General features: G+C 45.3%; 1 protein-coding gene across 1 annotated transcript in view; it reads right to left on the reverse strand.

The window, feature by feature from the left end:
- Positions 1 to 3,697: 3,697 nt before the first annotated feature.
- Positions 3,698 to 23,978, reverse strand: part of HEPH (hephaestin) — a 93,876-nt gene continuing 73,595 nt past the window's right edge. Inside the window, 3 exon segments of the mRNA XM_030210270.1 lie at positions 3,698 to 4,621; positions 16,357 to 16,398; positions 19,742 to 19,783. Of these exon segments, the coding sequence (XP_030066130.1) occupies positions 4,383 to 4,621; positions 16,357 to 16,398; positions 19,742 to 19,783 (323 nt within the window). The 3' untranslated portion in view covers positions 3,698 to 4,382.

A 23,978-nucleotide genomic window follows, 5' to 3' on the forward strand; every position in this document is an offset into this window, starting at 1 on the left:
CTCCTTTCTTCTGCTGGTTATGCCCCTCTCTACACACCCCCCTCCCCGGCGCATCAAGCCCCTCCCCGGGTGCATTCTTGGCTGCTGGAGGGTGCAGAGAGCAGCCACGCGCCTGTTGGCTCCACTGGCTCCCTGTTCCCTCTGCCCAGGAAGTACCCTGTTCTGGGGCAGAGGGAGCAGGGAACCAGTGGAGCCAACAGGCATACAGCTGCTCTCTGCACCCTCCAGCAGCGTGCACCCGGGGCGGACCGCCCTCACTGCCCTACCCTGGGTACGCCACTGCTACCTTCCCTAATCTGGAGGTGGTGTGAAGGAGAACGGACAGGTGCAAATCTCAACAGGACAGAAGGGAAAATTCCCTGAGCCTATCTAAAATGTCATTTATTGCAGCATGACAAACAGTACAGCCCACTGACGTTTTCCAGCTGAATGACCATCTGCAAATTTTAGGCTCCTTTTAGTAAGTGCTCGCTATAATGGAGGTACCGTCAGGCTACTACAGCAGCTCAGCGGTGCTTCCCACCAGGGGCGTAGCCAGACCTCGGCGGGAGGGGGGGCCATTGCCCGAGGTAGGGGGGCACTGTTTAGCCACCCCCCCGTTGCCACCACTACCACTGCCGCTACCACAAAAACCCTCCCCCGTCGCCACCAGGTACCTTGTTTGCTGGCAGGGGTCCCCAAGCCCCACCAGCCGAACGGTCTTCTTCAGCGCCGATCGACTCTGGCGCCTTCACTGTGTGATGATCTGTTTCGAACTCCTGACGCCCTGCACCGTGCACATCCTGTATGTAGCCCCGTGCAGGACGTAAGGCGTCAGAAACAGATTATCACACAACGAAGGCGCCGGAGTTGGCTGGCGCTGAAGAAGACTCTTCGGCTGGCAGGGGTTGGGGACCCTCGCCAGCAAACAAGGTACCTGATGCAGCTGTGGGGTGGGGGCGGTGGCTGGGGGGGCTCAATTGTAGAGGGGGCCAGGGCTTAACCTGTGGCCCCGTGGCCCCATGTAGCTACGCCCCTGCTTTCCACCTCTACTGCGCCATCATTTCCAATGCTACAAAAATGTATTTATTTTAGTAGCGCCAGACTGTACCCGGTGGTAATTGGGCAGTGCCGCATGCTGCCCGGTTACTGCAGGATTAGCATGGGAACCCTTACCTTCACCTCAACGGATGGCGGTAAGGGCTCCCCACCGAAATGACCGCGCAGCAGTGCTTTACTTGCCGCCCAGCTATTTCCTGCAGGAAAGTGAGACCTTCTCTTTTAACTGCTGCGGTAAAAGGGGGCCTCGCTGCACACGCGCAGATGCCAGCGCTGGTCCCATTTTGCCGCAGCTTGATAAAAGGGGCCCTTTGTGAGCAGACGATTTTTGGAAGTTTTATACTGATTAAGGTCTGCAGACCTTATTTTTTTTTTCCATTTAATTTTGTTTTGCTAGAGGGTATTTCTCAGCTAGTGGGTTGATTTATGTTTCGGGGTGGGGGAGGGTGTTTCACTTCATTTACTCGTGCCCAATTTGTTGTCTGTTAAATGGTTTTAATGTTCACTGAAATGATAAAACAAATTTCATTTCATTAGTATTTTTTTCCCTTTGGAAAATGACAGAAAAATTTTAAAACCTTAAGTATTGTGTGCAATTCTGGTTGCCATATCTCAAAAAAAGATATAGCAGAATTAGAAAAGGTTCAAAGAAGGGCGACCAAAATTATTAAAGGGATGGAACTCATCTTGGAAAAGAAACAGCTGAGGGGGGATATGACGGAGGTGTACAAAATACTGAGGGGGTCTTTTATTAGCATACACTAAACGCTAGAGACGCCCATAGAAATATACCGTGGCTTAGTAAAAGGCACTTTTAGTGGAGTAGAATGGGTAAATGTGAATCAATTATTTACTCTTTCAAAAAATACAAAAACTAGGGGACACTCCACGAGGTTACATAGTAATACTTTTAAAACAAATAAAAGAAAATATTTTTCATTTAACAAATAGTTAAGCTCTGGCACTTGTTGCTGGAGGATGTGGTAACAGCAGTTAGCCTATAAAGGTTTGGCCAAGTTCTTGGATGAAAAGTTCATAATCTGCTACTGAGATACACATGGGGAAGCCACTGCTGGGATTCTGGAACCTTGCTACTCTTTAGGATTCCGGAATCTTGCCACTTTTTGGGATTAGTACATAACTATTGCCACACTGGGAAAGACCAAAGGTCCATTGAGCCCAGCATCCTGTTTCCAACAGTGGCCAATCCAGGTCACAAATACCCGGCAAGATCCCCAAACTGTACAAAACATTTTATACTGCTTATCCCAGAAACAGTGGATTTTCCCCAAGTCCATTTAATAACGGTCTATGGACTTTTCCTTTAGGAAGCCGTCCAAACCTTTTTTAAACTCCGCTAAGCTAACCGCCTTTACCACATTCCCTGGCAAACGAATTCCAGAGTTTCTGGAACCTTGTTACTCTTTGAGATTCCGGAATCTTGCTACTCATTGGGATTCTACCAGGTGATTGTCACCTAGATGGGCCACTGCTGGAAGCAGAATATTGAGCTAGATGACCTTCAGCCTGACCCACTATGGCTATTCTTATATTTTTTACAACAAATTTCAATGCTGTGTCTTTCCAATTTCAAAATGAGGTGCTATATAATTCATTGCCTCCTACGTCCACCTGTCTTTTCACTGTACAGGAACAGCCTATGATTCGCTGTGATTACTGTGCCAAACAAGTACGGGAACAAAGAACTGCCACAAATCCAAAGGCAATGAAAGACTTTGATTTTCTTTGTTCGGTGCACAGAGAGAAATGAGAACAGACATCTCTGAGCCTCCTTAGGGGGTCATTGGAACTGCAGTGCAAACTAGAGTTTATTGAAATTTTTACGTTTCAAAGCAAGTTATTACCAACACTTGTTATATTATCCGACATTCACGGCCTGTTTTACAAAAATACGTTTACAGCACGCATTGTGAAGAGCAATCCTACGACAAGTATGCCATGCCTGGAGGAATTTGGGACTTGATATTCAGTTGACGGCAATCAGCATTTTGCTGACATGTATGTGGTTTTATTTACGCAGTTATATTAACCAGCTAAGTGCAGACTCTGCCCTTGGAACACCCCCAAAAGAACTGGTTTCGACTTGGGCGCTGACCAGCCATCTTCAGCTGTGCTATCCAGTTACTGAAAATGCCTGGTTAGCCCTGGACAGGCAATTGGCCGTTTCTATCATTTTGAATATCAGGCCCTTGGCAGAATGGGTTTGGGGTGGGAAATAGAGGAAGTCTATGCTGGGATAATGGCACGGATTCGGGTTCAATGTGACTCAGTCATTATTCATTCTATGATTGAACCTTCCTATGTGACCCTCACTGCATAAAGCAGGGATGTTGGGCAACCACAGTCCTCGAGGGCAGTGGCGTAGCTAGGTTGGGCGCAGGGGGAGCGGTCGTTCCCCCAAACAGATTTTTAGAAGAGATGGCACCTAAGCGCCAAATGCCTGCGGTGCCAATGGCTTTCTTTGCCTCCTCCCCCCTCCCGCGCGAGTCTTGCACCTACTCCGAGTCCTGTCTCTTCCGCCCGCTCTCGTCCATCCGCGTGGTCGCTCGTTTTTAAAGCCCTGAGGCGTTCTCCCTCCGACAGCGGCGATTCACATAGCCAGCCTTCTGCCAGCATCGGGGCCTCTCCCTCAGACGCCTCCAACCTCTATGGAAGACAGGAAGTTGCATTACAGGAGGCGGGGCGTGCCTGAGGAAGAGGCCCCGACGCTGGCAGAAGGCTAGCTATGTGAATCGCCGGTGTCAGAGGGAGAACGCCTCAGGGCTTTAAAAACGAGCGACCACAAGGATGGGCAAGAGCGGGCGGAAGAGACAGGACTCGGAGTAGGTACAAGATTCGCGCGGGAGGGGGTAGGAGGCAGAGAAAGCCATTGGCACTTAGGTGCCATCTTTTCTAAAAATCTGCACTGCTCGAGGGTCACAACCCAGTTGGGTTTTCAAGATTTCCATAATGAATATGCATGAGATTGATTTGCATGTCCTGCTTCCATTGTATGCGAAAAGGTCTCACGGATATTCATTGTGGAAATCTTTTAAAAAACCTGACAGCTGTGGCCCTTGAGAACCCTGGTTGCCCACCCGTGGCACAGAGAATAACTCTTTGGATTAAATATGGCGGCTTCTTTTCTTTCATACAATAAATATCTTTATGTGCCGTTCAGAAATGATGCTTCACTAGACTTGTGGCAGGACGGTTTACAGATTTTTGCAATTCCACTGCAGCTCCCTGACAACGGCATTACTGTATCAGTAATAGAAGGTCAGCACAGAAACCGAGCCTGCAGTTCTGCTGACATCAAGACGCAGCTCAGCCTTCTGGCGTTGTTAAAATATTTTTAACGTTAGCAGTCCAATCCCTTCGTCTCTTACGCTGCGTCGCTGCCGCCTGAGCTTCTTCTGCTGATAGAGGTGAATGACGAGTCCAATCAGGGCCATGCACGCCACAAAGAGGATGCTGCCCCCTACGCCGACAAGAATCAACACGAGCTCCGCTTCCCTTTGGCCCATCTTGCTTCCAAACACCTGAATGTTATCCATTTCTGATTCTGACGGCTTTGCTTCTGCTGGAAAAGAGAGAACTCTCATGTCAAAACAAGAAAGAACAGACGGAAGGCAAACTCAGCAGAGAAAGGAGCTTTGGTATCTATTGAGAGAAGAAGGGTCTGGAATGAGTGCTGGTGTTAAAGGTCTGTGTGGCATTAACTATAAACACGAAACTAGAACAAAATAATCTTACAGTATTGATGGCACCAAGAGTGGGCAACCCAAACATTTTCATACTGAATCGCTTCCCATGTCATTTATATCATTTATTTATCATTTTTCATTTTACAAGGGTCACTTGCAAACAGTAATACAGAGGTGACTGCACATTAATACAAGATAAGAAGAAAAGAATCCCAACTAGATATATGGATTATATACAATCTTACTCTTTCTTAGACCACAAAATAAATAGGGAGAGTGAAACAAGACAAGGAGATCAATTAAACGACAATAAACAAAGAAAACGTGGCATTAACCTGATTATCCCCAGACACTATTCATCTAATTCATTATTCCACATTGATCACATTGATCCTACTAACCTACAAATGCACTCGATCTGCAGCCCCTCCTTACCTCTCTACCCTCATGTCCCCTTACGTTCCTACCCGTAACCTCCACTCTCAAGACAAATCCCTCCTTTCAGTACCCTTCTCCACCACCGCCAACTCCAGGCTCCGCCCTTTCTGCCTCGCCTCACCCCATGCTTGGAATAAACTCCCTGAGCCCATACGCCAGGCCCCCTCCCTGCCCATCTTCAAATCCTTACTCAAAGCCCACCTCTTCAATGTCGCCTTCGGCACCTAACCACTTTACCTCTATTCTAGACTGCCCCAACTTGACATTTCGTCCTTTAGATTGTAAGCTCCTTTGAGCAGGGACTGTCCTTCTTTGTTAAACTGTACAGCGCTGCGTAACCCTAGTAGCGCTTTAGAAGTGTTAAGTAGTAGTAGTAGTAGTGATCATCTGGTTGGCTTCTTCAAGGCCAAATATGGTGTATAGTCAATTCATTTCATTGAGAACATACTTATTGTCCAGATTTTAGTTAGAAATAATACATCTGAGCTTCCCATGTCATTTACAGGAATTTTCCTTCTGTTTAAGGGGTTTGTTTTTAACTATTTTTTGTATGGGAATAATATAATATAATTTTTTTTTTTTTTTTTTTGGAATGTGGACACTTTTCACAAGGATTTCACACTATTTTCAAACAGGCTGCACTTGTTCCTTAAGTAGATGCATTCTTTCCCTAAGGTTCATGCAAGCATGTTCATTTGTTCACACTGTTCATGGATGTGCATGGGTTTGCACTTATATGCACTATTAGGAAAGAATGTGCCCAGGGGACACTCAGTGAAATTGCATGGAAATACTTTCAAAACAAACAGGAGGAAATATTTTTTCCACTCAAAGAAAAGTTAAGCTCTGGAGGATGTGGTAACGGCAGTCAGTGTTTCCAAGTTTACAAAAGGTTTGGAGAAGTTCCTGGAGGAAAAGTCCATAGTCTGCTATTGAGAGAGACATGGGGAAGCCACTGTTTGCCCTGGTTTGGACCTTTTTCAGTCATAATAGAACAAAATAAACCATCCAGGGCTAAAACTAAGATGTTTTGAGCTACACCTGTTTTTATAAAGAATAAGGCACAAAAAGCTGTCCTAAATAACCAGATGACCACTGGTAGGAATCAGGGATGATCTCCCCTTACTCCCCCAGTTGTCACTGATCCCCTCCCACCCCTACTCCCCCAAAAATGTGATTAAAAACATTACTTCCCAGCCTCATATGTTATACTCAGGTCCATTAGAGCCGCAAGCAGGTCCCTGGAGTAGTCTAGTGGTGGGTGCAGTGCACTGCAGACAGGTGGACCCAGGCCCATACCTCCCCCTACCTGTTACACTTGTGGTGGAAACTGTGAGCCCTCCAAAATTCACCAGAAACCCCCTGTACCCATATATAGGTGCTCCCTTGACCCATAAAGGCTATTGTAGTGGTGTACATTTGGGGGTAGTGGGTTTTGGGGTGCTCAGCAGACAAGATAAGGGAGCAATGGTGAGATGTGTACCTGGGAGCATTTATTTCAAGTCCACTGCAGTGCTTTCTAGGGAACCCCATTGCTCTCCTGGGATGTCTGTGTGGCCAGTCTACTAAGAATGCTGGCTCCTCCTACATCCCAATGGCTTGATTTTGTGCATTTTTCACTCAGACTTTTTTTTTCACAAATGGACCAAAAAAAAAAAAATAAATGCACAGAGCACAAAAACACCTAGCAAATAGCCATTTTCAAAAACAAAAGATAGATGTTTTTCTGTTTTGAAAATGGCTATATTCCCCACTTGAATTTTGGATGACTATGGGGTCTTGTGAAATTGTTTTGGCATAGTTTACAGCTGGCTGTGTTACAGGGAAACGTGCCCTTTTCTTTTTCCGTCTGTGTTGGGAGTTTACTTCTGATCAGCTTGTGTTTTAAATTTGGTGGCTGTCGGAAGGCCAGCACTGGTGGGGATGGGAATATCTCTTTCAGTAATTCATCTTCCTGGAGTAGCGGCTGTAGGTCTCTTATGATTTTCCTCAGTTTCTCCAGCTCTGGGTTGTACGTTTCCCTGTAACACAGCCAGCTGCAAACTATGCCAAAACATTTCACAAGACCCCACAGTCATTCACAAAGGAAAAATATTCAACATAAAGGACTATTTTACATGCTCATCTTCCATTGTGGTATAAATCATTCAGTGTAAAAAAATGTAACAAAGGATGCTATATTGGAGAAACAGGCCAGATGCTTAAGACAAGATTTAATCTGCACAGACATCACATGAAAATAGCCGGTGCCAGTCAAGCCCCCACCCCTGTGGGCCAACACTTTACAAGACCAGAACACTGCACCAGTGATTTCACAGTAAGAATACTGAAAGGTAATTTTAAAACAATACAGGAACGTAAGACCTTTGAAATAAGACTGATTGAATATTTTGACACCCAACAAACAGGACTTAATAAGGATCTGGGTTTTCTAACCCATTATAAACCATAAAGCTGTATTTCTCTGTTTATTACCCTCCTCTCACCTACCAACACCCATCCTGTTAGAATATCAATGAAATGCTTTGATGTCCCCATGCATACCCCCACCCTCCCACTCTGTCAGACTGTCAAAGTAATGCTTTGATGTTTCTCTTATATATACTATCTGCTAACACATTTGCTTATTTCCGATCTGACGAAGAAGGGCAACCTTCGAAAGCTAATCAAGAAATGAATTAAGTTATGTCCAATAAAAAAGGTATCATCTTATTTTCTTTTCCATGTTTTATTTTGTTTGATTTCTATAGATTCTACATGGAATGTTGCTATTCCACTAGCAACATTCCATGTAGAAGTCGGCCCTTGTAGATCAGCAATGTGGCCGCGCAGGCTTCTGCTTCTGTGAGTCTGACGTCCTGCACGTACGTGCAGGACGTCAGACTCACAGAAACAGAAGCCTGCGCAGCCTTCTACATGGAATGTTGCCAGTGGAATAGCAACATTCCATGTAGAATCTCCAATAGTAGCAACATTCCATGTAGAATCCCCAATAGTATCTATTTTACTGTCATAGTAATGCTTGAATGTCAGCCCTTGTAGATCAGCAATGTGGCCGCGCAGGCTTCTGCTTCTGTGAGTCTGACGTCCTGCACATACGTGCAGGACGTCAGACTCACAGAAACAGAAGCCTGCGCAGCCTTCTACATGGAATGTTGCTAGTGGAATAGCAACATTCCATGTAGAATCTCAAATAGTAGCAACATTCCACGTAGAATCTCCAATAGTAGCAACAGAATCTCAATAGTAGCAACATTCCATGTAGAATCTCCAATAGTATCTATTTTACTGTCATAGTAATGCTTGAATGTTTTCACTTATATACACTGTCAGCTAGCACATTTGCTTATTTCCGATCTGAGGAAGAAGGGCAACCTTCGAAAGCTAATCAAGAAATGTATTAAGTTATGTCCAATAAAAAAGGTATCATCTTATTTTCTTTTCCATGTTTTATTTTGTTTGATTTCTATAGATTCTACATGGAATGTTGCTATTCCACTAGCAACATTCCATGTAGAAGTCAGCCCTTGTAGATCAGCAATGTGGCCGCGCAGGCTTCTACATGGAATGTTGCTAGTGGAATAGCAACATTCCATGTAGAATCTCAAATAGTAGCAACATTCCACGTAGAATCTCCAATAGTAGCAACAGAATCTCAATAGTAGCAACATTCCATGTAGAATCTCCAATAGTATCTATTTTACTGTCATAGTAATGCTTGAATGTTTTCACTTATATACACTGTCAGCTAGCACATTTGCTTATTTCCGATCTGAGGAAGAAGGGCAACCTTCGAAAGCTAATCAAGAAATGTATTAAGTTATGTCCAATAAAAAAGGTATCATCTTATTTTCTTTTCCATGTTTTATTTTGTTTGATTTCTATTGATATCTTTTTGGAGAAATGGCAACCAGCATTGTATATCCAAGTTTATGCACCTGGCCATGTCTTATTCGGTTAAATGCAATATTCTTACTGTACGCCACCTTGAGTGAATGCTTTCAAAAAGGTGGTAAATAAATTCTAATAAATAAATAAATTCAGCAGTTAACCACCTAAGCGAACCACATAAAGATCGAACTGTTTAATGTGGTCTGATTTGGCAGCTTAACTTAGGCAGTTAAGTGCTGAATGTTGATCCTTAACTATTTAAGTGCCAACTCTGCCCCTAGACTGCCCACAAACTAGTTGGCTTTCAATTTAGCAGTCTGTGGTGACATTCAGTGGCTCTAACCGGTTGACAGCGAACAGACCTTCAACAGCCCTGAATACACTGACTACCTGTCTAACATCAATTCAAGAATGGGCTAAAAACAACAAACTTTGCCTGAACCCAAGTAAATCCGAGCTTCTCTGGGCCCCTAACACAAGTGGACACGTACCCAACATCAAAATCTCTTTCGGGAAGTATGAACTCCCCCTCAAATCACAAGTCAGGAACTTTGGAATACAGTTAGATTCAATACTTACTCTGATTCCCCAAATCCAAGCAACCTTCAAGAGCTGCTTCTACTATTTGCGACAACTATGCTGTTTCTCTCCTTACATCGAGAAGGTAAATCAAATCCCGGTTGTGCATGCCATGATAACATCAAGACTGGATTACTGTAATGCACTCTACAATGGTCTGACTACAAAGGGTCTGCAACAACTCCAGATTGAGAACGCTGCAGCAAGACTAATAGAAGGTTGTAAGTGACGTGACCACATCACACCATTTTTGCAAAAACTTCACTGGCTACGTCTGACCTTCAAGGCCCTTAAAGGAAATTGCACCGAATACTTGGAGAATAAGATCGCTCTCTACACACCTCCCAAAACACTAAAGTCTTCTCAAGGAGTATCCCTCAGCATATGTTCTTCAGAGGACATCACACGATGTGATACCCACCAGTGAGCCTTCTCCAGAGTAGCCTCCACTCTCTGGAATGAACTCCCTGAAAGGCTTTGCTTAACACAAGACTATCTCTACTTCATGAAACAGGTGAAAGCTTGGCTCTTCACCCAACAGAATTAACTTACTAGTCTCTACTAGTCTCACACACACAAGGAGTGACACCGGCTGTACATACTATAGCCGGACATGTTTATCCACGCCTACCCTAGCTAAGATAATATTCAAGCAACTTTCTGACCTAAGGTTCAACTTTCTTAAATTAATACACTTATTTTCTTACTCCTATTACTCTCTCTTATCTATCTATATGTTCCATCTTTGCTTACACCCTATGCTGTCTATTAAAATGTTTTATTACGTATTGTGTTGACATTGTAATGTACTATACCCTACTTTCTATTGTTGTTTGAATATTTTTACTACTGTAATAGTTTATTGCTTTTGTTTGACTTATTCTTGCTGTTCACTGCCTTGAGTGAATTCCCTCAAAAAGGCGGTAAATAAATCCTAGTAAAATAAATAAATAAATAAAGATCAGATCAGATATACATATGATGTATCACTTAATACCATATGCAATGAGTTTATCTTATTGGGCAGAATGGATAGACCATACAGGTCATTATTTGCCGTCATCTACTATGTTACTATCAGGCTCATTTTCAGAAGAGAAGGACATCCATCTTTCGACATAAATCGGAACATGGACGTACGTCTCCCAGAGATGTCCAAATCGGTATAATCGAAACTCGATTTTGGACGTCTCCAACTGAAGTCTATCACAAGGATGTCCAAATTTCATGGGGGGGTGTCGGAGGCATAGCAACGGCGGGACTTGGGCGTGCCTAACACTTGGACGTCTTTGACCCAAAAACAAGGACGTCCATGACGAACACTTGGACGTTTTCTGCCGGACGTGTTTTTTTTTACGAATAAGGCACAAAAAGGTGCCCGAAATGACCAGATGACCACCCGTTACTCCCCCAGTGGTCACTAACCCCCTCGCACCCTCAAAAAACATCTTTAAAAATATTTTGTGCCAGCCTCTAAGCCAGCCTCAGATGTCATACTCAGGTCCAAGCGCATGAAGGTCCCAAGAGCAGTTTTAGTGAGTACTGCAGTGCACTTCAGACAGGCGGACCCAGGCACATACCCACCCCTACCTGTTACATTTGTGGAGGAAACAGCAAGCTCTCCAAAGCCCACCACAAACCCACTGTACCCACATATAGGTACCCCCCTTCACTTGTAAGGGCTATGGTAGTGGTGTACAGTTGGGAGTAGTGGGTTTTGGGAGGGTTTGGGGGGTTCAGCACACAAGGTAAGGAAGCTATGTTCCTGGAAGCATTTTATGAAGTCCACTGCAGTGCCCCCTAGGGTGCCCAGTTGCTATCCTGGCATGTCAGGGGGACCAGTGCACTAGAAAAGCTGGCTCCTCCCACATCCAAATGGCTTGCATTTGGACGTTTTTGACTTGAACGTCTTTGGTTTCGAAAATCACCGAAAGTCAAAGACGTCCAAATCCAAGGATGTCCAAATCTAGGGACGTTCAAATTTAAGGACGTCCTTGGATTTGGACGTCTTTGACGGTATTTTCGAAACGAAAGATAGACGTCCATCTTTTTTCGAAAATATGGTTTTCCGCGCCCCCCGGATTTGGACGTTTTACAAAGACGTCCAAATCACAACTTGGACGTTTCTTTCGAAAATGCCCCTCCACATCTCACCCAGCAAATTCATGTTCAACACAGATTACAGCAGCAAAGAAAGCACAATCTTTACTTAAATGGACCATTTTGTACCATTGCTCCAGTTCTGGATGCCCTTTTGTCCTTCGTTTGCTGCTTTGTTTTCTGTACTTTTTGCTGACCAGCACAGATTACAAACTCACATTCCTAATTTTAAAAGCAAACACTATACAGTACAAGACATTTATTTATTTATTGCATTTGTATCCCACATTTTCCCACCTTTTTGCGGGCTTGGTGTGGCTTACAATATGATATGAATAATGGAAATACAATATGTTACAACTTGGTTATGGATTACATTGTGCAGACTTATGCGAGACAATCGAAGTATCGTTAAGAATGTAACAATGGGACATAGACATTGAAACATTGGAAGGAGACAATGGGAAGCTTAAAGGGCAGAATTAAGACACAAAGACATAGTAAGGGGCATAATCGAACGGAAACGTCTATCTCCATGGGCGTTTATCTCCGAGAACGGGTCCGTGAAGGGGCGGACCGAACTGTATTTTCGCAAAAAATAGACGTCCATGTTTTATTCGACAATTTGTGAGCTGGGCGTTTTTGTTTTTCAGCGATAATGGAAAATGAAAGCGCCCAGCTCAAAAACGAATAACTCCAAGACATTTATTCATGGGAGGGGCCAGGATTCATAGTGCACTGGTCCCCCTCACATGCCAGGACACCAACCGGGCACCCTAGGGCGCACTTCTACAAAAAAAAAAAAAAAAGGTAAAAGAGCTCCCAGGTGCATAGCACCCTTCCCTTGTGTGTTGAGCCCCCCAAATCCCCCTCAAAACCCACTGCCCACAAGTCTACACCATTACTATAGCCCTAAGGGGTGAAGGGGGGCACCTACATGTGGGTACAGTGGGTTTGGGGGGCGGTGTGGAGGGCTCCCATTTACCAGCACAAGTGTAACAGGTGAGGGGGGGATGGGCCTGGGTCTACCTGCCTGACGTCCACTGCACCCCCTAATAACCGCTCCAGTGACCTGCATACTGCTGCCAGGGAGGTGGGTATGACATTTGAGGGTGAACATAAAAAGTTGTGAAACGGCATATTTTTGTGGTGGGAGGGGGTTTGTGACCACTGGGGGAGTCAGGGGAGGTCATCCCTGACTCCCTCCAGTGGTCATCTGGTCATTTAGGGCACTTTTTGGGGCCCTATTCATGGAAAAACAGGGTCCAGGAAAAGTGCCCTAAATTCTCGCTAAAAACGCATATTTTTTTTCCATTATCGGCAAAAGGTGCCCATCTCTGATCGGCCGATAACCACGCCCCAGTTCCGCCTTCACCACGCCTTTGACACGCCCCCATCAACTTTGTCCGCATCCGCAACGGAGTGCAGTTGAAAACGTCCAAATTCGGCTTTCAATTATACCGCTTTATTCGTTTTTGTGAGATAAACGTCTATCTCCCGATTTGGGTCACAATATAGGCGTTTTTCTATTTCGATCATAAGCAGGATGGTGTACATCTTTCTGTGAGTAAATGTATGAGTGATGAGAGATCAGAAGTGGATATATGGCGCATTGAAGATTAGCGAGTGTGGACTCTATGTGTTTTGGCTCTTTCCGTAAATTAACCAACCAACTCAACCAGTCCCAAATGGCAGTGAACCTGTGGCAGCTGTTAAGCATTACAGAGCTCTAGGGTTCAAATTATTCTGGATGACCTCTGTCTGGGAACATCAAAGGTGATGATGTACCCAGAAGCGGAGCCAGGTTGACGACGCGGGGGGAGCGAGCGTGGACTTCCGCCAGCGCTGGCACACATTTTCAATGCAACACATTGAGAAAAAAATAGGCGCCGGAGCTGGCAGAACTCCGTTTGGGGGAGCGGCCGCTCCCCTGGCACCCCCCTGGCTACGCCACTGGATGTACCATAGCTCAGAGACCAATCTGGTCCACTGGCCGAATGCAGTGACAAGGTTATAGAGCTACAACCGAGATCAATCAGAGGTGATTAGAGCTTATGCGTCGTCTGGGGAGAATACCTTTCACTGACAGCAAATTTATTCATCGAATATTATTGTAGAAGAAACACTGTGAAAACTGCGCTGGGACAAAGCAATCCGCTCTTCTGGTCCAGAGCACAGACATTTAAGGGGAATGTTCAGCTCATCAGGGAAACACTGGAGCACATCCCGTGACTTTCCTGTGATGGAATAATTTACCACTCTTGATTTACATTTGAATGATTAGCTTATAAATCACCTTTCAAGAGAAAAGATGCCCCAGGCTCCAAATAACCAAATGCCTCATCTTTCACAACATGAGCAATCAGGCAATCAGTTTGCTCAAAGCTGTGCAGCAATAATGTAGTCTTCCAATTTATAGCTCCGATGCCATAAAGCTCCAACACCGATCAACATCATCCTAAGATAACCTAGTTCAGTTCCACAGCCAGACACTGTGCGACACAACTGCCCCCACCCCCCACCCCCCATGATCCAGTCTGAGTGAGAGAAGGATGATGCAATAGGCCACTATTCTAATCTACAGCCCAGGTTCCGTGGGAAAAACACTAGTCACTCAAGAGCCGTGTGTACCAGGGGCATAGCCAGACTTCAGCGGGAGGGGGGTCCAGAGCTCGAGGTGAGGGGGCACATTTTAGCCCCCCCCCCCCCCCCCGCCACCACCACCACCTTCACCCTCCCCCAACGACGACCCTCTCAACCCCCCTCCCACTGCCAACCCTCCCCCGCCGTCGCCTACCTTTGCTGGTGGGGGACCCCAACCCCCGCCAGCCGAGGTCCTCTTCTTCCTTCCTTCTGTTTCTGAGTCTGACGTCCTGAACGAAGCCTTGCGCCGCAAGAAGAGGGCCTCACTGGCTGATCTGCAAGGCTTCGTTCTGTTTCTGTTTCGTGCAGGACGTCAGACTCACAGAAACAGAACGAAGCCTTGCGCCGCAAGAAGAGGACCTCGCTGGCTGATCTGCAAGGCTTCGTTCTGTTTCGTGCAGGACGTCAGATTCACAGAAACAGAATGAAGCCTTGTGCCGGAAGAAGAGGACCTCGCTGGCTGATCTGCAAGGTTTTGTTCTGTTTCTGAGAGTCTGACGTCCTGCACGTACAACGTGCAGGACGTCAGACTCTCAGAAACATAATGAAAGCAGAAGAGGACCTTGGCTTGCGGGGGTTGGGGTGCCCTGTCAGCAAAAGTAGCAGACGGTGACAGCGGGTTGACCGCAGGTTGGCGGCGGGATGGGGGGGATCGAGAGGGTCATCGGCAGGGATGTCCAGGGCCAAATCTATGGGGGCCCAGGCCCCACTTAACTATGCCCCTGGTGCGTACACAGTGGCTTCTAGGCCTCTTGTCAGCCAAGATCCAAGCATGGAGACTGAACTACAGGCTGAAGACAATTGTGGTCTTTTGGCTGAGACACAGAACATGTTCACTTGGGTTACCATATTTGCAGAAACACAAAACAGGACACAAAAAATTAAAATGCCACTCTTCCCCCGACCCCACCCCTACCCACCCCCGCTGTGCTGTGCCATACCCTGCCGCACAGTCACCTTGACCAGATTCTATAAGCAGTGAAAATACTGGTAAAAGTAACAGAAATGCATTTTCTTCCGTACTCTGCTAAATATAAAATTAGAAAAGATGTAGATTTCCAAAAAAAAACATCCATCAGCAGCATGTCCCCCTCTCCTCTCCCTTCCATCTCCTTCTATCCATGTGCTGTATTTCCCCCTTTTCCCTTCTCTCCATGTACATCCCCATCATCACCAATCTTTTTTCCAGCCTCCCTCCCTTCACCCACACTCCATCCACCGTTTTTACAGCCCTCTCCCTCCCTCCCTCCAACCACCCACCCACGACTCCATCCATCCTCCCCGAACCTACTCTAATGGACCTGGTGATCTAGTGGCTTCTTCAGAGCATGAAAGAACCCCACTCTTTCCTGCCTATTGCCACTGAACTGCCCGCTGCTGCTGCCATTTTCAAGAAGCAGCGACAGAAAGCAGGAAAGAGTGGGATTTTTTCCTGCCCCAAAGAGGCCACTAGGCCACCAGGTTGCATTATAGAATGTTTAGAGTGGGGGGGGGGGGGGGGGGGGGGGAAGGTCAGCCTGCCTGCCTGCCCAAAAACCCAGACAAAAGGGCCGGCTGGAAAAAAAACGCCCGGACCCCCGACAGTCTTCTGAAAATGTGGACATGTCCGGGGAAATCCGGACATATGGTAATCCTATGATCCCCTCAATAGTGTCAACAATCTGCCACCCAACCCCACTGAGAGCGGAAGAACTATATTATAACCACTATCAAAGCAGAGATGAAATCTCCTACTAAAATGCTAAATTCTGATAGAAAAATGAAGGAAAACATGAACTGCTCCACCCACGAAAACAAATGATGTTTTCACAGTTCTACTCTAGCTCTGGCTAGAAGTCCAGCACTTGTCCCAGCAGCTGCGGTTTGTTCCAAGTGTTTCTCTAAACATGCCCAGCTATCTTGTGCTGCCCTCTACTGGTCCTCACATGATGAGCACCAGCCAAAGTTTCGCAAGCCATACCTGCCAGCGGGACTTCATCTTGCAGGCTTTGCACTGTTACCTCTGAAAAATAAAAGAGGAAAAGACAGATGAGTATTAGTTTGTGGCATCCAAAACAAGCCTGGGATAAAGCCCAAAGGAAACCAGAGATCAACTGGAGTCTGAGACACTGAGCACGGAATGAAATTGGACAGAAACTACATAAGCTTTTCTCTGATTCTATGTCAGCGAGAAAGTGCTAAATGTCTGGCTTCTCCTACCTGGTTATCTCCCTACAATCCTGGCCCCCAAATTTATCTCATGCTTTGGACCAACTGAATAGAGAATGATACGGGGACGAGGATCTGCAGTAACTGCGGGGATGGGGACAGAGCCCGCGGGGACGGGGTGGGGACAGATCCCACGGGGACAGGTTGAGGACAGGGACAGATCCCATGGAGACAGGACTGGGACGTGGACAGAGCCCATGAGGACGGGGACAAACTTCGTCCCCATGTCACTTTCTACTTTGAAGCCTATTAATGAACTGGACTGTTATTTACGTTTGATTGATGCAGACGACAATATTTTTATTTTTTGGAAAAACAAGCAAACATGCTGGGCACAGCTAGCAAAATTTGCATGAGGGATCCTGTACATCCTGTTACCAGCACTTCTTCTAAGAAGACATCGTCTATTGCAGGAGGGACTGTGGAAGACAGGAGAGCTAGACTGAATCCTGAAATGGTTGATGACTTCTTATTCGTCTACAGATATAAAAATCTCCCCTCTAGGGCATACAGAACAGGTTGTATTTTGTAACCCTGAACATTTTAACAGGGTGGGTTAGGATTTTAGGATTCCTTGGGGTCGTAGAAGTCACCTGTTGTTAGGGTTGGAAGGGTAGAGGGTGCTGGTGGGAGGGTTATTATAGCTGCTAGTTGTTATTATCTCTCTATATAAAACGCACCTCCAACGTTCTATGAAGCCTCTCTTAGCCAAAAGTGAAGGGGGTGAGATCGCATTGTGTCTGCCCCGCCCACGCGTCAAACGTGATGACGTCGAGGGCGGAGCAATGACACTCACCCAATCGCATCGCTCGGCAGCGAAGCGTCAGGGAAGGAGGCGGCGCTCTCGACGTCTAGCCTTCCCTTCGCTGTGTTCCGCCTTCTTCTGACGTCAAGGATTGGGAGGGCAGGGCTCAGGGACAGAGGGGAATTGTTGGATAGGGATGAATGGAGGGGACAGATGGGCATGGATGGATATGGATTGCAGGGCAGGCCTCAGGCAGAGAGGGGAAATGCTGGATAGGGATGAATGGAGGGGGCAGGTGACAGAGTAACATGGATGGCCATGGATTGCAGGGCAGGCCTCAGGCAGAGAGGGGAAATGCTGGATAGGGATGAATGGAGGGGACAGATGGGCATGGATGGATATGGATTGCAGGGCAGGCCTCAGGCAGAGAGGGGAAATGCTGGATAGGGATGAATGGAGGGGGCAGGTGACAGAGTAACATGGATGGCCATGGATTGCAGGGCAGGCCTCAGGCAGAGAGGGGAAATGCTGGATAGGGATGAATGGAGGGGGCAGGGGACAGAGGAGCATGGATTGCAGGGCAGGCCTCAGGCAGAGAGGGGAAATGCTGGATAGGGATGAATGGAGGGGGCAGGGGACAGAGGAGCATGGATTGCAGGGCAGGCCTCAGGCAGAGAGGGGAAATGCTGGATAGGGATGAATGGAGGGGGCAGGGGACAGAGGAGCATGGATTGCAGGGCAGGCCTCAGGCAGAGAGGGGAAATGCTGGATAGGGAAGAATGGAGGGGGCAGGTGACAGAGTAACATGGATGGCCATGGATTGGGAGGGCAGGGCTCAGGGACAGAGGGGAATTGTTGGATAGGGATGAATGGAGGGGACAGATGGGCATGGATGGATATGGATTGCAGGGCAGGCCTCAGGCAGAGAGGGGAAATGCTGGATAGGGATGAATGGAGGGGGCAGGTGACAGAGTAACATGGATGGCCATGGATTGGGAGGGCAGGGCTCAGGGACAGAGGGGAATTGTTGGATAGGGATGAATGGAGGGGACAGATGGGCATGGATGGATATGGATTGCAGGGCAGGCCTCAGGCAGAGAGGGGAAATGCTGGAAAGGGATGAATGGAGGGGGCAGGGGACAGAGGAGCATGGATGGCCACACACACACACTCTCATTCTCACACACACACTCTCTCACAAACACACTTGCACACACTCTCATTCTCACACACACACTCTCTCACAAACACACTCACACCCAGACTCACTCTCTCTCTCTCACACACTCACACTTTCACTCTGACTCTCAAACAGTCACTCTCACATACACTCTCCCAAACATACACACTCCGAGGAAAACGGGCCTTTTTTACTAGTTGTTTTCTATTTGTAATTTATGCACAACAGTTGCACAGCACATTGTTCCTTTTTATACTTTAATAAAAAGATTTAAATATGAAATCATAGGCGTTTGAGGCTTCTGCAGATGAGAACAGAGCCCACGGGGATGGGGTGGAGACAGGGACAGAACCTGCGGGGATGGGGACAGGGCTGCAGGGGTGGGGTAGGGACAGAGACAGAACCCAGAGAGATGGGGCAGTGACGGGGACAAATTTTGTCCCTGTGTCATTCTCTACAACTGAAGGAAAGTTAATCAATACTGGTTTGTGGGCAAGAAATAACCTCAAATACCATTTACCCAAAAGACCATTCAGTAGAAAAGATAAAGGGATCACTGCCCAAATTCAGGGCCCTACATCCTATGATCATGGGTCATACAAAGGGGCATGCCCTATTATCACCCCCCCCCCTTTGTTGACATGCCTGCAGCAGCATACTACCCCAATAGTGACTTTTAAACATGGTGAGGATGCTTACTGATGACATGACGACGATATGCAAGACAATTCAAGAGAGTCAACGTTAGAAAGGACAAACATATGTCCATGTTTTCCTGACAGCCTTAGCAACAGCATTCTAACTCTCCAAAGGTCAGTAACAGCATCTCCTGTTCACTTATCTTGATGGGGTAACCCTATGAATAGTGCTCCCACTCTATAAAAAGGCAATGTGCATTTCTCCTTCTCTGTTACATGGCCAAGGTGATACAATGAGCAGCATCTCCTGCCTCCCAGTCAGTGTATTTCTCCTGTTCTCCTGCTGTCTTACCTTGTTGGGGTAATGCTGTGACTAGCATAATCTCCCGTGTGCCCCCCTCCTCCCCATGGGCAGTAAATGTATTTCTTCTGCTTCTCTACCTAATGGGTGTATCACTTTGAATAGCACTTCCCCTGCTCTTCCAAGTGTTTCTAAACATGCCTCTAGCTATCTTGTGCTGCCCTCTACTGGTCCTAAAATGATGAGCACCAGCCAAAGTTCCGCAAGTCATACCTGCCAGTGGGACTTCATCTTGCAGGCTTTGCACTGTTACCTCTGAAAAATAAAAGAAGAAAAGACAGATGAGTATTAATTTGTGGAATCCAAAACAAGCCTGGGATAAAGCCCAAATAATCCCTAGATGCAAAGAAGTGAAGAGAAAACCAGAGATCAACTGGAGTCTGAGACACTGAGCACAGAATGAAATTGGACAGAAACTAGATAGGACCTTCTCTGATTCTATATCAGGGAGAAAGTGGCTTAGTTGGACAACTTTCAAAAGCTCTTTTTACAGATGTATTTGATGTAATATTATTATTATTATTATTGTTATCCACAATGTATAAATAACAAAACAAGAAGGTTACGCTGTCACTTAATAATATGTGTCTTTAGAAGCATCAAAATACATTTGGTAAGGCCAATCCATTGTCTTAGGCTTTGAATCCACGTCATCTGCCTCATATTAATATCACCACGGAACATCATGACCAACCCAGATTTAAAACTGAATAAAAAGACAACCACTTATCTTTGCAGGAAGTTAGGATCCCAAACTGCTCAACTCTCATTATGGTGCTTCTCATGTACTCCAAATTTTGCCCCACCCCCACCCCCCTTCAATGTAAGAAAATACAGTGTAGTTCAACACTTCCAATGAAAGAATCTCTATAATGGGGACGTCATTAGGAACGCATCGGACTGCACTATTTCATTTTAAGCAGGATGCGCATGGAACAGAGAAGGGTGACGAAAATGATAAATGGGATGGGATGACTTCCCTATGAGAAAAGGCTAAAGCGACTAGGGCTCTTCAGCTTGGAGAAGAGATGGCTGAGGGGAGATATGATAGAGATTTATAAAATACTGAGTGGAGTGGAACAAGTAGACATGAATCGCTTGTTTACTCTTTCCAAAATTACTAGGATTAGGGTCACGCAAAGAAGCTACTAAGTAGTACATTTAAAAAGAACCGGAGCAAATATTTCTTCACTCAATGAGTAATTAAACTCTGGAATTCAATGCCAGAGAATGTAGTAAAAGCAGTTAGCTTTTCAGGGTTTAAAAAGATTTGGATTTATTTTATTTTATTTTTAGCATTTGTATCCCACATTTTCCCACCTATTTGCAGGCTCAATTTGGCTTACATTATGCCGTGATGGCGATCGCCATTTCCGGGTACAGAATTTCAATTGGTAATACATTTAGTTGTATACATACATGGTACAGAGGAATGCATTATGGCATTGCATAGAGATTTCTAAATGATAGAATGAGTTGTAGCATAAGTTAGGTCGTCGGCTATAGAGATGTCATCTTCAATTTAGGAAATAGATTGGTAGTGCGTATTGTGTAGCTTTCTTTAATAGCAGTGAGGTTAAACAGTCCAGTGACAAGAGTTCGGTTTTGTCTAGTTCATGTAAAGTCTATTTATTTTGTATATAAGATGGATCATTATGGTAAGCCTTCTTGAACAGGTTCGTTTTCAGTAGTCTATGGAAGATTGTTAGGTCATGGATTGATTTTATGGCCTTTGGTAATGCGTACCATAGTTGCATGCATACGTAGAAGCTGGATGCGTATGTGGATTTATATTTCAGTCCTTTGCAACTGGGGTAGTGGAGATTGAGGAATGTTCGAGATGATCTTTTTGCATTCCTAGTAGGCAAGTCTACGAGGTCTGACATATAGGTCGGAGCTTCCCTGTGAACGATTTTGTGGACCAGGGTGCCAACTTTGAACGCAATTCATTCTTTTAAAGGGAGCCAGTGTAGCTTTTCTTTTAGGGGTTTGGTGCTTTCATATTTCGCTTTCCCAAATATGAGTCTGGCTGCTGTGTTTTGAGCTGTCTGAAGCTTCTTAATGACTTGTTCTTTGCATCCGGCATAGATGGCATTGCAGTAGTCTAGATGCCTTAGCACCATTGACTGTACTAGGCTGCGGAATACTTCCCTTGGGAAGAAAGGTTTGATCCACACTGAGTAGAACATTTTCTTTGCAGTATTTTTCGCATGGTCTTCGAGTGTTAGATTTCGGTCGATTATGACTCCCAGAATTTTCAGACTATCTGAGACCGGGAGGGTGTAATCTGGGGTGTTTATGGTGCTTGGTTTGTTTGTGTTATATTGTGAGGACAGAATAAGGCATTGTGTTTTTTCTTCATTTAGCTTTAGTTGGAATGTGTCCGCCCATGAATTCATTATTTGGAGGCTGTGTTTGATTTCATTTGTGATTTCGGTTAGATTGTGTTTGAACGGGATGTATATCATGACATCATCTGCATAGATGTACGGGTTGAGTCCTTGGTTGGATAGCGATTTGGCTAATGGTGTCATCATTAAGTTAAAAAGAGTTGGTGAAAGCGGTGATCCTTGTGGTACTCCACATTCGGGTTTCCATGGTGTTGATGTTTTTGAGTTTGAGTTCATAAGTCATTATTAAGGTGGACTTTGGAAAATCCATTGCATATTCTAGGCTAAGCAGTATAAAATCTGTTTTGCTTTTCTGGGATCATGCCAGGTACTTGTGACCTGGATTGGCCACTGTTAGAAACAGGAAATTGGGCTTGATGGCCCTTCGGTCTGTCCCAGTATGGCAATGCTTAAATTCTTATGACTGGTATAATTTCTAATCAGCACATGGGAATGGTATGATCCAAAGGCTTTTGATCGGTCCATAAAATCTGAGCTGGTTGAGTTGGGAACTGTGGCCTGCAGTTACTCCATGTAATGTAACTTGCTTTTAGCATCACATAACTCTTGTGTATTCCAGAGCATACTTGCTTTTGAGCTCTTTCTAGCTTTCACAGCAATGGGACAAAGAGAAACAATTTGAGGGTAATTTTATCAAATGTTTTCCATGTGGAAAATAGTTCTTATAAAATCATGTGGGTGAATATGAATGCTGACAACAGCCAGTAAAGTTATTCATGGATCTGAGGACTTGGTGAGCAGGGATGGAATTGTAATGTACTTTACAAAATGCTCATATAAATGCATATTTCCTCTTGCTGCTTCCAATGCTGTTGATAAAGTTGGCCAGGCTGGCACTGTTGTGTGGAGCAGGAATAAGATTGAAACCTTCTTCAGAAATAATGGGTCTAATAAAAAGATTGCTTTTTTGTAAGCGGTGCCAGCTGTACATTGCATTACATAAGGGACTTATAAACCGCTAGCTGTCCGACTAGGATTCAAGGCAGGATACAAAAAAAAAAAACCTGATACAATCATTAGGAATTAGAAATAATAAACACAAATGTACTTAAAACATATAAATTATTAATTACATTGATGTAAACAAGTGAGTTTTCAGAGTCTCATGAAAAGTCTCGAAAGATGAAGACCAGAGGGAAGGTGATTCCAGAGCTGAACCGCAAGAAAATAAAAGGAATGAGAAAAAAATAGCTTTAAATCTAATTTGTGTAGCAGGCGGAACAGCCAGAATTAATGAATTACATGTTCGAGACCTAGTACTCATAAGTACATAAGCAATGCCACACTGGGAAAAGACCAAGGGTCCATCGAGCCCAGCATCCTGTCCACAACAGCGGCCAATCCAGGCCAAGGGCACCTGGCGAGCTTCCCAAACGTACAAACATTCTATACAATCAAGCCATTGTGACATCACTAATGAGGTTGGCTCTTATTGGTGGAATGAGCCACTATGACATCACAATAGCTTAAATCACTGCTCTATGTAATAAAAGTGAGCCAAGTAGAGGACATAAGTACGTAAGTAATGCCACACTGGGAAAAGACCAAGGGTCCATGGAGCCCAACATCCTGTCCACGACAGTGGCCAATCCAGGCCAAGGGCACCTGGCAAGCTTCCCAAACGTACAGACTTTCTATACACGTTATTCTTGGAATTGTGGATTTTTCCCAAGTCCATTTAGTAGCGGTTTATGGACTTGTTCTTTAGAAAACCGTCTAACCCCTTTTTAAACTCTGCTAAGCTAACTGCCTTCACCATGTTCTCCGGCAATGAATTCCAGAGTTTAATTATGCGTTAGGTGAAGAAAACTTTTCTCTGATTTGTTTTAAATTTACTACACTGTAAAATTTTAAAAGATTGTAAGAGGTCTTCTATTGCTGGATGTGGAAAGTTCTTGTAGGATGGAGGAGTGATCCTTTGTCAGAGAAAATGTATCATTGACCTTCTTGCTGGAGAGTTCATGGAGATTTTCTCTTAATCCAGAGGCTGTTCTGTGTGCTCCTATGGTGACAGCAGAAGTGCGGGAAGGTGTAATAGG

Source organism: Microcaecilia unicolor, chromosome 7 (assembly GCF_901765095.1).
Source record: "Microcaecilia unicolor chromosome 7, aMicUni1.1, whole genome shotgun sequence".
In the NCBI taxonomy this organism is placed as follows: Eukaryota; Metazoa; Chordata; class Amphibia; order Gymnophiona; family Siphonopidae; genus Microcaecilia; species Microcaecilia unicolor.